Source organism: Tiliqua scincoides, chromosome 8 (genome assembly GCF_035046505.1).
Source record: "Tiliqua scincoides isolate rTilSci1 chromosome 8, rTilSci1.hap2, whole genome shotgun sequence".
Lineage (NCBI taxonomy): Eukaryota > Metazoa > Chordata > Lepidosauria > Squamata > Scincidae > Tiliqua > Tiliqua scincoides.
The window spans coordinates 57,075,122-57,088,821 of record NC_089828.1 but is presented as its reverse complement, the minus strand read 5'-3'; the positions used below and the strand labels follow the sequence as shown (position 1 = coordinate 57,088,821).

Sequence of the window (13,700 nt, the reverse complement as noted above, 5' to 3'; positions counted from 1 at the left end):
AGGGTAACATTTTGGGAATGTTGTTTAATTAATTAATTAATTTCATTTGGGCAGTTTAATTTTCTTTTAAAAAAAAAAAAAGAATTATATATAATCAAAAGAAAAAAAGGGTGTCGTCTTTTTTAGCAGAAGTGGTGCGAATGTTTTATCTCTGCTCTTGGCTGGAATGCATGGAAGTGACCTCTGCTTGGCGCACTCACGTGCCCTTCCAGATTGCCATCTGAGGCCGTGGCATCACTCCAGACCCACAGGTGCTGGAGCTTCGCCCACTGTCAGAGAAAACCACACAGTGATGCACTGGCAGCTTTTAATGTAGAGCGCAATGAAATCACATTGCAACATTTGTATGGAAATAAGAGCACATCGTGACCTGACAGTGAAGAGCCCTGCCACACACACACACCCGTTGGCTGTATTAAAAGCAAAGCTGAGGCAAACATTCCCCAAGAATAAATCTAGACAAGAACGAACACCCTATTCAGCTGCCACTGTCTGTTTTCCTGAAGACCATTTTCTTCCACTGGTGGTGAATGCTCCCCTAACTGGCTGGGCAGATGCCATCGTTGGCCCTCACAATTCCCCTCAGGACAATGACATCATTGTGTCAATGACATCATGTGTCACAATGACATCACTGTGTCATGGAATTCTGAGGGAACTGTGGGACAAAAAATGGCAGCTGCCAAGGGACGTGCTCCTACCAGTGTAGGTAAAGCCTCCATTTTGTCCCCAAGCAAAAGCCACCAAATGGTCCCTTCAATTTCACCACCTGAGAATGCAGCAGCAAAATTGGGGGGGGGGGGTGGGGCACTTCAGGAGCTGATCCCTACTGCAAGTTCCCCGTTACCTGCTATTTCAAAGTTGACTGTCTATGAACCTTCTGACTGCCTATGAACCCAAGGATTCTGTATAGCCATGGTGATCAGTGGTTATTGGTGGACTTGCCCTCCCTGCATTTCAATACCCTGTCAAGCTGAGCATCTCATACATGAAATTCATTCCACATTCACAGGTTCTTCCCTTAATATATGTTCACTCAATCTGGCTATGCCATGTGAACATCATCCATGTTAGAGCATGTACCATGGTTTCCCAGCAGCGCTCCATCTCATCAAACTCAGGCCTACCTAGCGTCAGCAAAGTGGCTGCATCATGTGCCTTCATATCCCATTGTCTCCGTAATCTTTACAACAGCCCTACAAGGTAGACCAATGCAGCTGATGATCTGTGGTGATCATATTAACAGGTAACAACCTTGAAGATCAGCAACTGACAAAGCCAGAAAGCAAAAGATGAGAAGTCCCAGTGGTGTAGCTAGAAGGGGTGCAAAGCACTAAGTTTTGCAGGAAGCCTCACTGCAGTGTGCAAGGGGCATGTCCCCCTTCCCTTTGGAAGCAGCTGTATGCCTCCGTTTTGTTCCCACTGCCAGGAATGGCTCCTAAGGGGAGGGGGAAGGGCCGCTTGCATGCTGTGGTGAGGCTCCGAGCAAAACTTAGTCCTTTCAACCCCCTCCAGCTATGCCACTGGTCCCAGTCCCCTCGTGGGAGGAAAATATCCAGATAGAGAAGCAGGAAGGCTGAGGATGAGTTAACATACCTTTCCTATTTCACTTTTAAGCTTGTACTGGTTCAACTGCACGCAATCCTGTGGGTCGAAAGACAGAAACAAAAGTCAGGCTGCCTGTTCTAAGGAAACTTCGTTTGGAAGCAATGGCTACAAATCTAAAAGGCACCCAAGAAGGTCACTTCATTTTCCTCTGAGCTTTTATTTTTGGGGGAGAGACGGGTGGCAAGGGTGACGGTTCTTGACAGGGTCTCACTCACGGGCAGGAAGGAGAGCAAGTTCTGCCCAGCCAGAGATCTGGAAGTGAGCAGGTTCTGTTTCTGCAACACAGAGTGGAAATGTGGTACAAATCCAAAACCCCAAATATTTTCAAGCTACAGTTCCTTTGTGCAGTTTGGGCATGCAGGCTCTCTGTCTCCACCCCCAACCTGTGGCCGCTGATAAATGCCAGCCTCCTTCATCGTGAAGCTTGTACATGTTTTGCTACTTGAAAGGGTAAGGTTAGGCCCAGGAGACAAAACAGGCTGCCTCTTGTTTCCACACCTGTCACTTCCACTCCATCTCCTTTGCAAGACAGGTGGTGTGGTCGTCTCCTGCAGAACAAAACTGACTGCAGTAAGGCAAATCCTTCCATTTTAAGGGGGAGTCACATGTGACGCTGCAGCCTTCCAAGGGGAGCTCCTTCCCAAGGTTTTTCACTGCCTTCGGCAAACTAGCATGTTGTTGTCTTACCCTATGCAGAGTGGTATAAACACAGCACATCATGTGATCCAGCACTGGCTTTCTGAGGACTGTCACATAACTAAAGGTATCTTAGCTGATGAATCGTGTGCAGTTTAGCAGCTCAATCAAGTTCACGGATCAATTAAATCTACTTACATTTACATACAAGCAAAAGCCATACTTTGTATAAAAACAGACTTCTTTTGTTTTTAGATGATGCACGGTCAACTTCTTGGAGACACCCCCCTTTTTTTCTCACACCACAGCAAATGCCTCTTCTAAGATGGCACCTTCCGCACCATTCAGGAAGCAGCTAAGAAGAGGCATTCTCTCTTTGCCCACACAAAGAACGCCTCTTCTGGCACTGCTTGTCCACTGTTGCTTTTAGAGGCACTTGCATGATAAAAATCATGTTAAAAATTGAACACATCCAAGTTTTAAATTTAAATTTAAAGATAAAATTAAATTAAACTTCTAAATTTAGAAGTTAATTGGGACACCTTAGCAATCGATTCCTTATTTCTGGCCTATTTTTCTGTATTTTTGGATACTTTTAACTCTTCCCCAGGAGCTTTTGTGCAAGCCCAGCAGCCAAAAGCTGCCGGGGCACCCTTTGCAAGCAGACTTTGTCTTTTGTTTGAAACCCAAAAAGCTCACATGCACATGGAGATTGAGGGAATTCCTCCAAGACAGAAGTATTGAGATCGACATACGCTTAGTGATTGAACAGCCAAACCTATCCATCCAGGCCAAGGGGTGAGATGGAGTCACTGGGGGAGGGGGGGAGAGGTCTGAGGGCTGAGAGTCTTGAGTGGCATCCCAACTCCATCTGCTGGGCATTACTGGTTACTACAGCCATTTGATGAAACCTTTTCTTTGTGCTTCCCAGCCAAGTTGAGACATTTTCCATCAGCCTGTTTGCACTTTTATTACCCACCTTTCTTTCCCTATATTGTTCAATTCCCTTTTAGCTAGGCTTTATTATGAGTTACATTTTGACCCTTGGACAGCCTAGTCCATGTTCACAGGTAATTCAGTGGATTGTCATTTTGCCCTGCAGACACTTCTGTGGGTTTGATTTTTAAATAAGAACCCCTAGGATTCAGTGCTTTCCTAAGAGGGGTTTTTTTTTTTCCCCCAGACAGCCCCCTCTGCCTGGTTTCTGTAGCCTGGAACAGTGGCAATAGATACAAGCTAGCAAGGTTTCTTTTTCTCCATTCAGTTCATGGTCCTGTAAAGGAAAGTGGGAAGGGGTTTGGGTGCACTAACCACTGGGAACTACTCCCCTTGGGCAGCCTTCCTTCTTTCTGAATGACTCCCCCGCTTCTCTGACATTCCCATTAAACACTATGGGACTTCTGAGTAGACAAAGTTAGGATTGCACTGTTAGGTATCTAGTAGAGACAGACAGGTTTTACATTTCTCCTTTATTGCATATTGTTCAACTATTGAACAAACATCAGGAGTTCCCATCACAGTACTCCCACATCACATCCAGTGTGGCCTATAGCCGCCTCTCACAGTTACTGTGTGGGAGTGTTTCAAGGACTTTTCTCTCCCTCCCTCCTCCCATTTTGCTCTTTTCCAAGGATCTTCCTTCTTTCTGTCCTCTTATCAACATGAACCTTGGCACCAAGTGCTTGGAGAAGATAACACTTGAAATCGCTATCAATTCTCCCTCCCACAACATGACCAATGTCTTTGCCGGAAGAATGTGAATCCATCGATATTGATGGTCACAGTCCCCAAATCCTTGAATTGGAGTTAGAAAAATAAATGCACCAAGTCTTGAACACTGAGCCTGTTTAAAGGATACAATCATGGCTTTGTCTTTAAACAAGGTGTTCTGTCTTTTGCCCAGACCTGAGCCAAAATTGGCTACAAAAGAATTTCTGACTTGAAAAATTTGGAAGGGTAATATGTTTCATAAGAACATAAGAACAGCCCCACTGGATCAGGCCATAGGCCCATCTAGTCCAGCTTCCTGTATCTCACAGCGGCCCACCAAATGCCCCAGGGAGCACACCAGATAACAAGAGACCTCATCCTGCTGCCCTCCCTTGCATCTGGCCTTCTGACATAACCCATTTCTAAAATCAGGAGGTTGCACATACACATCATGACTTGTACCCCGTAATGAGTTTCCTCCAGAAACTTGTCAAATCCCCTTTTAAAGGCGTCTAGGCTAGACGCCAGCACCACATCCTGCGGCAAGGAGTTCCACAGACCGACCACACGCTGAGTAAAGAAATATTTTCTTTTGTCTGTCCTAACCCGCCCAACACTCAATTTTAGTGGATGTCCCCTGGTTCTGGTATTATGTGAGAGTGTAAAGAACATCTCCCTATCCACTCTGTCCATCCCCTGCATAATTTTGTATGTCTCAATCATGTCCCCCCTTAGGCGTCTCTTTTCTAGGTTGAAGAGGCCCAAACGCCGTAGCCTTTCCTCATAAGGAAGGTGCCCCAGCCCCGAAATCATCTTAGTCACTCAGCAACTCCCCCCCACCCCCGTGACTTTCAGTCATTTCAGAAGGGTAATGCCTTTCTGGCCTCATCCCTGAGAACCAGACCTAGAAGTAGCATTACAACCTCTGGATTGCAAATCACTGCATGAGTTAAATTTCAGTTCTTGAGAAAATGAGGATTAAATTGATCAACGGCTGCCGCTTCTGCTGGTTTAATCCTGGACAGCCTCCATCAGTCAAGAAGCAAGATGAACGGGAGGCAATCATAAGCAGGCTGTATTTACACCCGCATAAAACGGTGCTCAATACTTCTGTGTGCTTTGCTGGCAAGTGATTGAGGGGGGGAATGTTTAATTAAGATGCAGCTGAAGAGGTGGTTGCACTGACTGCATCAGTGGCATAGCTAGATGGGGTAGCTAGAGCTTCACAGCAGCATGCAAGTCCTCCCCTTCGGAGCCATTCCAGGCGGAGGAGCAAAATAGAAGCAAACACCTCTGTTTTGCTTCCCCACCCCTGCCCTGAATGGCTCCAAAGGGGGGGCACTTGCATACTGCAGTGAGGCTTCCTGCAAAACTTAGTGCTTTGCAGCCCCTCTAGCTAAGCCACCGAACTCCACCTAGGTTTAAGTGGCAGCAAAATTGGATGATTTGGGCCAGGCCTGCACCTCCAAGGCGAACATGTAATTGAGGAAAGGCACATGTGTCATATTGGCTCTCACACAATATGATGCACAGGGGGGAAAGCAGTACACAGATGTGCCTTTGCGCATTTCAAGAACATGTTTGAAAGCCTCATATGTGTGCCTGTGAATATGACGCTCCTGATTGGAGCAATCTGAGCCTAGGTCTGATTCCTCCTCTGGAATGAGTGAATTCTGAGGGGAGGGGCCATCGCTCAGTGGAAGAGCCCCTGCCTTGCATGCAGAAGGCCCCAGATGCAGTCTGGGGGGTCCCCAAGTAGGACTGGGCCTGCAGACCCCATATAGACAAAGTGGCGACGGACGGGCCAAGGATCTGATCTGATGGAAGGCACCCGTCCATGCAACCAAGATACAGCAAAGGAATGCTGGGTGAAAGAGTCCCCCAATTTTGCCCCCTCATTTGCCGGTGGTGACGTGGGGTCATTCTGGAGGTGTGGGGAAAAGTCAAAGGAACGGACAAGCAGTAGCAGCTCCAGAAGCCTGAATTACAAAGGGGCAGAACAGGCCTGTTCATTGCAGTTTCTGCACCAGCCTCCCTAGTTTCGATTTAGGAGCCTCCATTGGGTAAAATGGGGGGGGGGGGCTAGAAAGACCCTTAATAGAATCCAAAGCACCATCCCCATCTCCCCACCTCTTTTATTTGAGCATCAGACTATGGTCCTTCCTGCAAGTAGGCACAATTTTTAAAATACCATAAGAACATAAGAACAGCCCCACTGGATCAGGCCATAGGCCCATCTAGTCCAGCTTCCTGTATCTCACAGCGGCCCACCAAATGCCCCAGGGAGCACACCAGATAACAAGAGACCTGCAAGGCTTCCTGGGAATTGTAGTTAAGAACATAAGAACAGCCCCACTGGATCAGGCCATAGGCCCATCTAGTCCAGCTTCCTGTATCTCACAGCGGCCCACCAAATGCCCCAGGGAGCACACCAGATAACAAGAGACCTGCAAGGTCTCCTGGGAATTGTAGTTTAAGAACATAAGAACTTCCCCACTGGATCAGGCCATAGGCCCATCCAGTCCAGCTTCCTGTATCTCACAGCAGCCCACCAAATGCCCCGGGGAGCACACCAGATAACAAGAGACCTCATCCTGGTGCCCTCCCTTGCATCTGGCATTCTGACATAACCATGACACATTACAGCCAAATTCCACCTACGTCAGAAAAAAAAGCAATTACGGGAGAAGCCTTATGGAGAGACAAGGTGATTTGGGGGTGATACTGGGGGAACTTTTACCCCCAACTTACTTGTCCCTTTCATGCCCTTTCCTTTCTCGCACACGCACTCTGCTAGCTGCAGATAACACTCCATGCATCTGTGGATAACACTTCATGCCCCTGCCACAATAAATCCATTCACTTTATAGTGCCTCAACACTCTTCACTGATTTCCCTACATTCAAAGGCTGCTTATTTGCTCTATCTCTAAAAGGCCAGCATTTCCTTCCCCCCCCAAAGAGAGTTTCTGACAATCAAGCGATTGCCCACCTGCCCACCCTTTGCCTATATTTCATATCAAACAGCATTCTTTCTGCTCTTGTCCGCAGCGCATTGGGGAACATCTCACACGGCAGCCGTTATAATCATCGTGACCAGGCTGCCATGGCAGATAGAACTCCCCAAGGGCTGTGCTGTAAAAAGCAGGCACATGTTGCCATGCCATTTGCATGGCAACTTTAAAATGGTAGGTAAGAATTTGCCCTTGCAACGTCAGCACGGCAGAGGGGAGGCTGGGCTGCCTGGATTGGTTCTTTTCCATTGATCCTTCCCAGCGCAGCTACCTCTTCGCAGGAGATACCAGCGATGGAACTTGAGATCTTCTAGATCAGAGGTGTCCAAACTTTTTTGGCAGGAGGGCCACATCATCTCTCTGACACAGTGTCGCAGGCGGGGGGGGGGAATAATTAATTTAAATTTAAAATTTGAATAAATTTACATAAATGAATATATTAGAGATAGAGATCGAATATATTATACGAATGAATGAAGGTCTTGCAATAGCTCAAGGCCTATAAAAGGCCTTGCACAAAGCAAGGCCAGCCTTTCCTTCACTGCCACTGCTGCATCATAGACATGAAACAGCAAGGACCGGAGGGAGCCCTCATCCCACAGCTCAGGTAAGAGGTCGAACAGTCATCCTCACGCTGAGAGTAGTTGCATCAGGCCAGCATGGGCTCCAGTAAGTCTCCGGAGGGCCAGAGGCTCATTGGAGCCTAGGGACTCCCCACGGGCCGGACTGGGAGCCCCCAAGGGCCACAAGTGGCCCCCGGGCCGGGGTTTGGGCACCCCTGATGCACAGTACACACACTGCCACCACCACATAGATGCCTCCACTGAACATAGGAAGCTGCAATCTGCTGAGTCAGATTGCCTTGGGTCCACCTGAGTCAGTGGCATGGTTAGGCAGGCGCAGGGGGGTGCGAGCCACACCAGGTGACAAGCACGGGGGTGACACCACTACTGGCCAAAATTTTTTAGATCTTGTTATTTTTGAATACCATCACATTATATATATTCATCAATGTGTGCTTTCATGCAGAATGTAACAAAACAAACTGTGCTGAAATACTTCATTTCTACCAAAAGTTATAGCCAAAAAAACAAGTGGGGGGGTTGTTGGTGCATCACCATGCCAACTCCCAGGGCATTGTCCTGCCCACCGCATGAGAGGAGGTCAACATGGCCTCTGGGTCACGTAAACCCTAGTGATGCCCACTGACATGAGTCAGATGCCATTGACTTGACCTGTCAGCTGTGACTTGCAGCAACTATGCCGTGTCTGGTAGGGGGAGATCTTCCCCAACCCAACTTGAGCTGCAATCCTATACACACTTTCCTGGGTGTAAGCTCCCTTGAGCACAACAAGACTTCACAGAGGCAGTGGTGTCAATTCTTTCAGCAGCCACCTTATCCATGGGGCTTCTGTTCTGGAACCCCCCGCAGATACACTGAACCGCAGATCTGGTTGAACGCCTGTCCCCGCGATCCCAGAGGGCTGCCCCTCCTCCGGAGGTGAGCTTCAAGGATCCATAAGTGAATCTGGGGATATGGCATCCATGGATTTGCCCCCCCCCCCCCAGTATTTTCTCTCCAGACTCTAGAATGCTATGCTATGAATGTTTATGCTATGATAAACCCTAATCAGGGGTTTGTTCTCCTGTGGACAGCAAAAGCACGAGGGCCCTAAAAAAACATGCATATGCTAGCCCCTCTCCAATAAATTGCGTGGATGCCCTCAGGAAGAATGTCACATCCCAACTGCCACTGGGACATTCTAGGCCAGCAATCACAGCCAGATACTATCCATGTCCAGCATTCATCTCTGCAGACAAATGCTGAACACAGAGATGGTAGACGCAGGGCTAGCATGCACACATTATCAGGGCAAGGATTCCCCGTAGGCCCCCACAACTCTGCTCTCCATGGCACAACAAACACCTGAACAAGATTATAGTGTTAATCAAGAGTCAAGGAGAAGCCTCTGTTATGTACACACCAACCCAATGAGGGTCACAAAGACACTTCATTCTCCACAAAAGCATAATTACACTGTAAGTCAAGAGTTCCCAAAGTGGGCATCAGTGTCTTAGGGCAGTTGTTCCCCAAACTTTTTTGACTGGCAGCTCCCTTGACCTACAGGGCCATTGACTGCAGCTCCCCGTTAGGGTTACAATCCTACACACTGTATAGGGCGACATGTTTTTCTCAAGGATTCCACAGCTCCCCTGGTTGGTTTCCACGGCTCACCAGCGAGCCACGGCCCACAATTTGGGAACTACTGCCTTAGGGTGTTGCAAATCACTCACAGGGTTGCCACAGGATGTCCCCAGTGGCCCCTCGGACCAGTTCTCCAGGAGCCGCCACCTTGGAATTCACAAGATTTCGTGGATGGAGGCACCCAGCTGAGCTAGGAAGTAAAGCCTGAAGGGGTGTCGTAACCCAGGTAAGTTTGGGAACCACTGCTACAAGCTTCCAAGGAAGGTCTTGTTTTAATTCTTGTACAGCCCCTGGTTTTCCTTTCAGGCATGCAAGCAAGACAAGATTATATTCATAAAATCATGCCACCGTCAAAAATGGACAAAGGACCTACCGCAGCATCTGAGATAGAGACTCTGTGGGACTCTATGGTGGGTCTCCTCACAATACGTGGTGAAATGTGCGTGGAAGGCCCTGTGGCATATGGGCCAAAGCCTGTAGAGTCACCTGAAGTCAAGTAGTTTCCGGAGGGCCTTTCTTGAAGAGAGTACTTCCTGCCAGACAGGGTGGGTCTTGTGGATGCCCTCTTTGGTGCAGTCAGCTCGTGAGCCCCATCGAGTTCTTCAGAGGTTCCTGAACCAGCATCAACCCCGTTCCGTTGGATGTTGGCAACGTCACCAGAGAATGTGTTGTCGTCCCCATCGACGGTCCCTTGACCGTTTTGGTTAACCACGTCTGGGCCCACGGCCACATCGATAGCAGCGACTCTTTCGGCAAGCTCAGTCTGAGTATCTCTGCAACACGTATCACTGGCTTGGCCCACCGTGTCGACTGGAGAATCTCCCATCCTTGATGCTGTGGGCTTCAAGTTCTTAAATGATGATGTAAGATCCTGGGCTTCAGCAGCTCATGGAAAGCACATAGGGTGGGAGCCCTTTCCACATGGATCTCTGGAAAGACCAACAAGGGAGGGATAAGCAACTAAAGCAATGATTTCAAGGTCAATACAGTGGGCTCCACATGTCCAACCTGCACAGTTCAGTTGGCATGACAAGACATTCAGACTCCAGGCCTAAATTTAGGGCAGTGTTGATGGATTCAGCTTGTTCCTGCACTCCTACAAACTTGAATAAACCTATGTACGCATCCCGGTTTAAGAAATGACGTGATAGATCTTAAGATTTTATATTTCTCTTCCAGGCAATAAATTGTTCCACCTGGAGAAGTCTTACTGAGCTTGTTGATACGGCTCGGGTTCGGGGTATTTGAGGGACCGTCTCCTTCCCTACAATCCTGCCCGTGCTCTTAGATCATCTGGGGGGGGCCCTTTTGACTGTGCCGCCACTAAGAGATGTGAGGGGGCAGCGGCCAGGAAGAGGGCCTTTTCGGTGGTGGCCCCCAAACTGTGGAATACCCTCCCCTTAGAACTGAGAACTGCTCCCTTGTTGCTAATGTTTCGGCGTGGACTGAAGACCTTTTTATTTCAAAAAGCTTTTAATTTTTGACAGGCTGGCTGGCATTCTTGCTTCTTATATGAAAATCCACGCGGTTTGTTTGTTTTTAGATTTTTTAATTATTGTAAATTGTTTTTAATGATTGTTTTTAATGTTGTATTTTTAAAGTGTTGTAAGCCGCCTTGTGTGCCCGTTGGGCAAAAAGGCGGGGTATAAATTAATAAAATAAATAAATAAATAAATAAATAAATAAATACATACATACATACATACATACATACATACATACATACAAACACACTCATTTTTAAAATATGAGCCACTAATGAAGATCTTGGGATCCAAACACATTTGGCTTTATAGCTCTTTTGGGTATGCTCAATGGTGAATTAAAACACTGTTTGCTATATTTTTGGATCTATCCTACACACAGGATTGGAGCAACGTCTAATGACATCAATATTTTATTCTAGTCTAGGGGCCACCTGCACAGCTCATTCAGGCACCTGCAAAACTTAGTGCATTGCACCCCTTCTAGCTACGCCACTGGCCTTAGGTAAATCACATCCCCATTTAACAAATGTGAAACTTTTTAGTACAAGTTCCTGAACTGCTCTTCTCCAGAGCTCAGCTCCCTTCCCCAGTGTCTCAAAAAGTTACATCTGAGAATGGACCCATTTTATTCTCCAAAGCGCATGCAGGTACAGTACATGGCTGCACACAAATACTTAGGTGCCATGCACTTGCCATTTCACAAATGGCTGCTGCCAAGGTATATTTTGAAGTATTGGTAACAACGTATTGTAGGAGAATTTTGTTTTTCCAAGGATATCATTAGTCAAAAGAACAAACACCATCTGGAATTTAAGATCAGAGGAGAAACAATGGCGGAGCAAATGAATGCAGGCTACAGAAGGTAGACTATAACCTCCAGTGAGGTGCAAGTTATGTCAGAATGCCAGATGTAAGGGAGGGCACCAGGATGAGGTCTCTTGTTATCTGGTGTGCTCCCTGGGGCATTTGGTGGGCCGACGTGAGATACAGGAAGCTGGACTAGATGGGCCTCTGGCCTGAGCCAGTGGGGCTGTTCTTATTTTCTTATGCTGTGAGTTACAGGAAGCTGGACTAGATGGGCCTATGGCCTGATCCAGTGGGGCTGTTCTTATGTTCTTAAACTACAATTCCCAGGAGGCCTTGCAGGTCTTCTTGTTATCTGGTGTGCTCCCTGGGGCATTTGGTGGGCCGTTGTGAGATATAGGAAGCTGGACTAGATGGGCCTATGGCCTGATCCAGTGCGGCTGTTCCTATGTTCTTATGTGGGAGAAGCTTAAGATGCCACCCTTTGTATGATAACTGGCAGTATCACTAAGTTATCTCTGTGAGCATTTGTGGAATGCTGGAGGGTGGTCCATCAGAATCCAGAGGCTACTTCCACACTCATTAGCTTTGCAAAGTGATGTTTACAGGCCATGCGCCAATGACAACATGCAGATTAGCACTTCTTGGAGCCGACCAGAAGTGACAAGGAATGGAACATAAGAACAGCCCCACTGGATCAGGCCATAGGCCCATCTAGTCCAGCTTCCTGTCTCTTAGCAGCCCACCAAATGACTCAGGGAGCACACCATAACAAGAGACCTGCATCCTGGTGCCCTCTCTTGCATCTGACATACCCATTTCTAAAATCAGGAGGCTGTACATACATATCATGGCTTGTAACCCGTAATGAATTTTTCCTCCAGAAACTTGTCCAATCCCCTTTTAAAGTCATCCAGGCCAGACGCCATCACCGCATCCTGCGGCAAGGAGTTCCACAGACCGACCACACGCTGAGTAAAGAAATATTTTCTTTTGTCTGTCCTAACCCTCCCAAGACTCAATTTTAGTGGATGTCCCCTGGTTCTGGTGTTATGTGAGAGTGTAAAGAGCATCTCTCTATCCACTTTATCCTTCCCATGCATAATTTTGTATGTCTCAATCATGTCCCCCCTCAGGCGTCTCTTTTCTAGGCTGAAGAGGCCCAAACGCCATAGCCTTTCCTCATAAGGAAGGTGCCCCAGCCCAGTAATCATCCTAGTCGCTCTCTTTTGCACCTTCTCCATTTCCACTATGTACTTTTTGAGATGTGGCGACCAGAACTGGACGCAATACTCCAGGTGTGGCCTTACCATTGATTTGTACAACAGCATTATAATATTGGCCGTTTTGTTCTCAATACCTTTTCTAATGATCCCAAGCATAGAATTGGCCTTCTTTACTGCCGCCACACACTGGGTCAACACTTTCATCGACCTGTCCACCACCACCCCAAGATCTCTCTCCTGATCAGTTACAGACAGCTCAGAACCCATCAGCCGATATGTGAAGTTTTGATTTTTTTAAATCAAAAAAATTTAAAACAAGCAAGCATCATCTTGAATCCTATCAATTGTACATTTCTGTTTTCAGTTGGGTCATAGAAACCAAATGATTTCAGCTTGCATACTTTGTGGAATTCATCAGTGAGTCAAACTGCTCTACTGCATCAACCAACAATTTCTGCAGTGTCCTCTAGGGAGAAGAGTTTTCATACAAGATGATAGAAGACATTCCATTAGCCCATTATTTCATCCACTGGTCTCCAGTCCAAGGAATAGGCATCAGCAATAGTTACAAAGACGCTTAAAATGTACTTAAAGAACAGAACAAAACCCAAAGTGGACACATTTCACATGGAGTCAACCTGTGACCAAACCCCACAGCAGCCAAGTTGCCTCAGGTTGTTGCCCCACTTGTACAATTGTATCTTCATTCTGATACTCTTCCAAGATAAAAATCAACAAGAGTATTGGCATTGCTAGAGGGTGTGTGTGTGTGTGTGTGTGTAAGGCTGTGAGTAGGGGTAGGAATCTGGGGCAGGAATCATCTTTTTATTCCTTTGCTACGTAAATTACACTAAAAAGGCATTGATGAAAAATGGTGTATAATATATTAATTTCATAATAAGATAAAATAACGTCCCTCATGCCAAACGATGCCAAAGAAGGAGAGCGAAGACAGGTCACAACAGGAGGAGTATTTCTGGCCAAAAAGAAACTTCTGCTTTCCACATCA

General features: G+C 47.0%; 1 protein-coding gene across 1 annotated transcript in view; it reads right to left on the bottom strand.

Moving 5' to 3' along the window:
- Positions 1 to 10,100, bottom strand: part of CAMKK1 (calcium/calmodulin dependent protein kinase kinase 1) — a 49,016-nt gene extending 38,916 nt beyond the window's left edge. The window contains exons 1-2 of the mRNA XM_066635921.1: positions 9,548 to 10,100; positions 1,597 to 1,644 (exon numbers count right to left, since the gene is read on the bottom strand). Coding sequence (XP_066492018.1) covers positions 1,597 to 1,644; positions 9,548 to 10,000 — 501 coding nt within the window. The 5' untranslated portion in view covers positions 10,001 to 10,100. The remainder of the gene's footprint in view (positions 1 to 1,596; positions 1,645 to 9,547) is intronic.
- Positions 10,101 to 13,700: the final 3,600 nt, after the last annotated feature.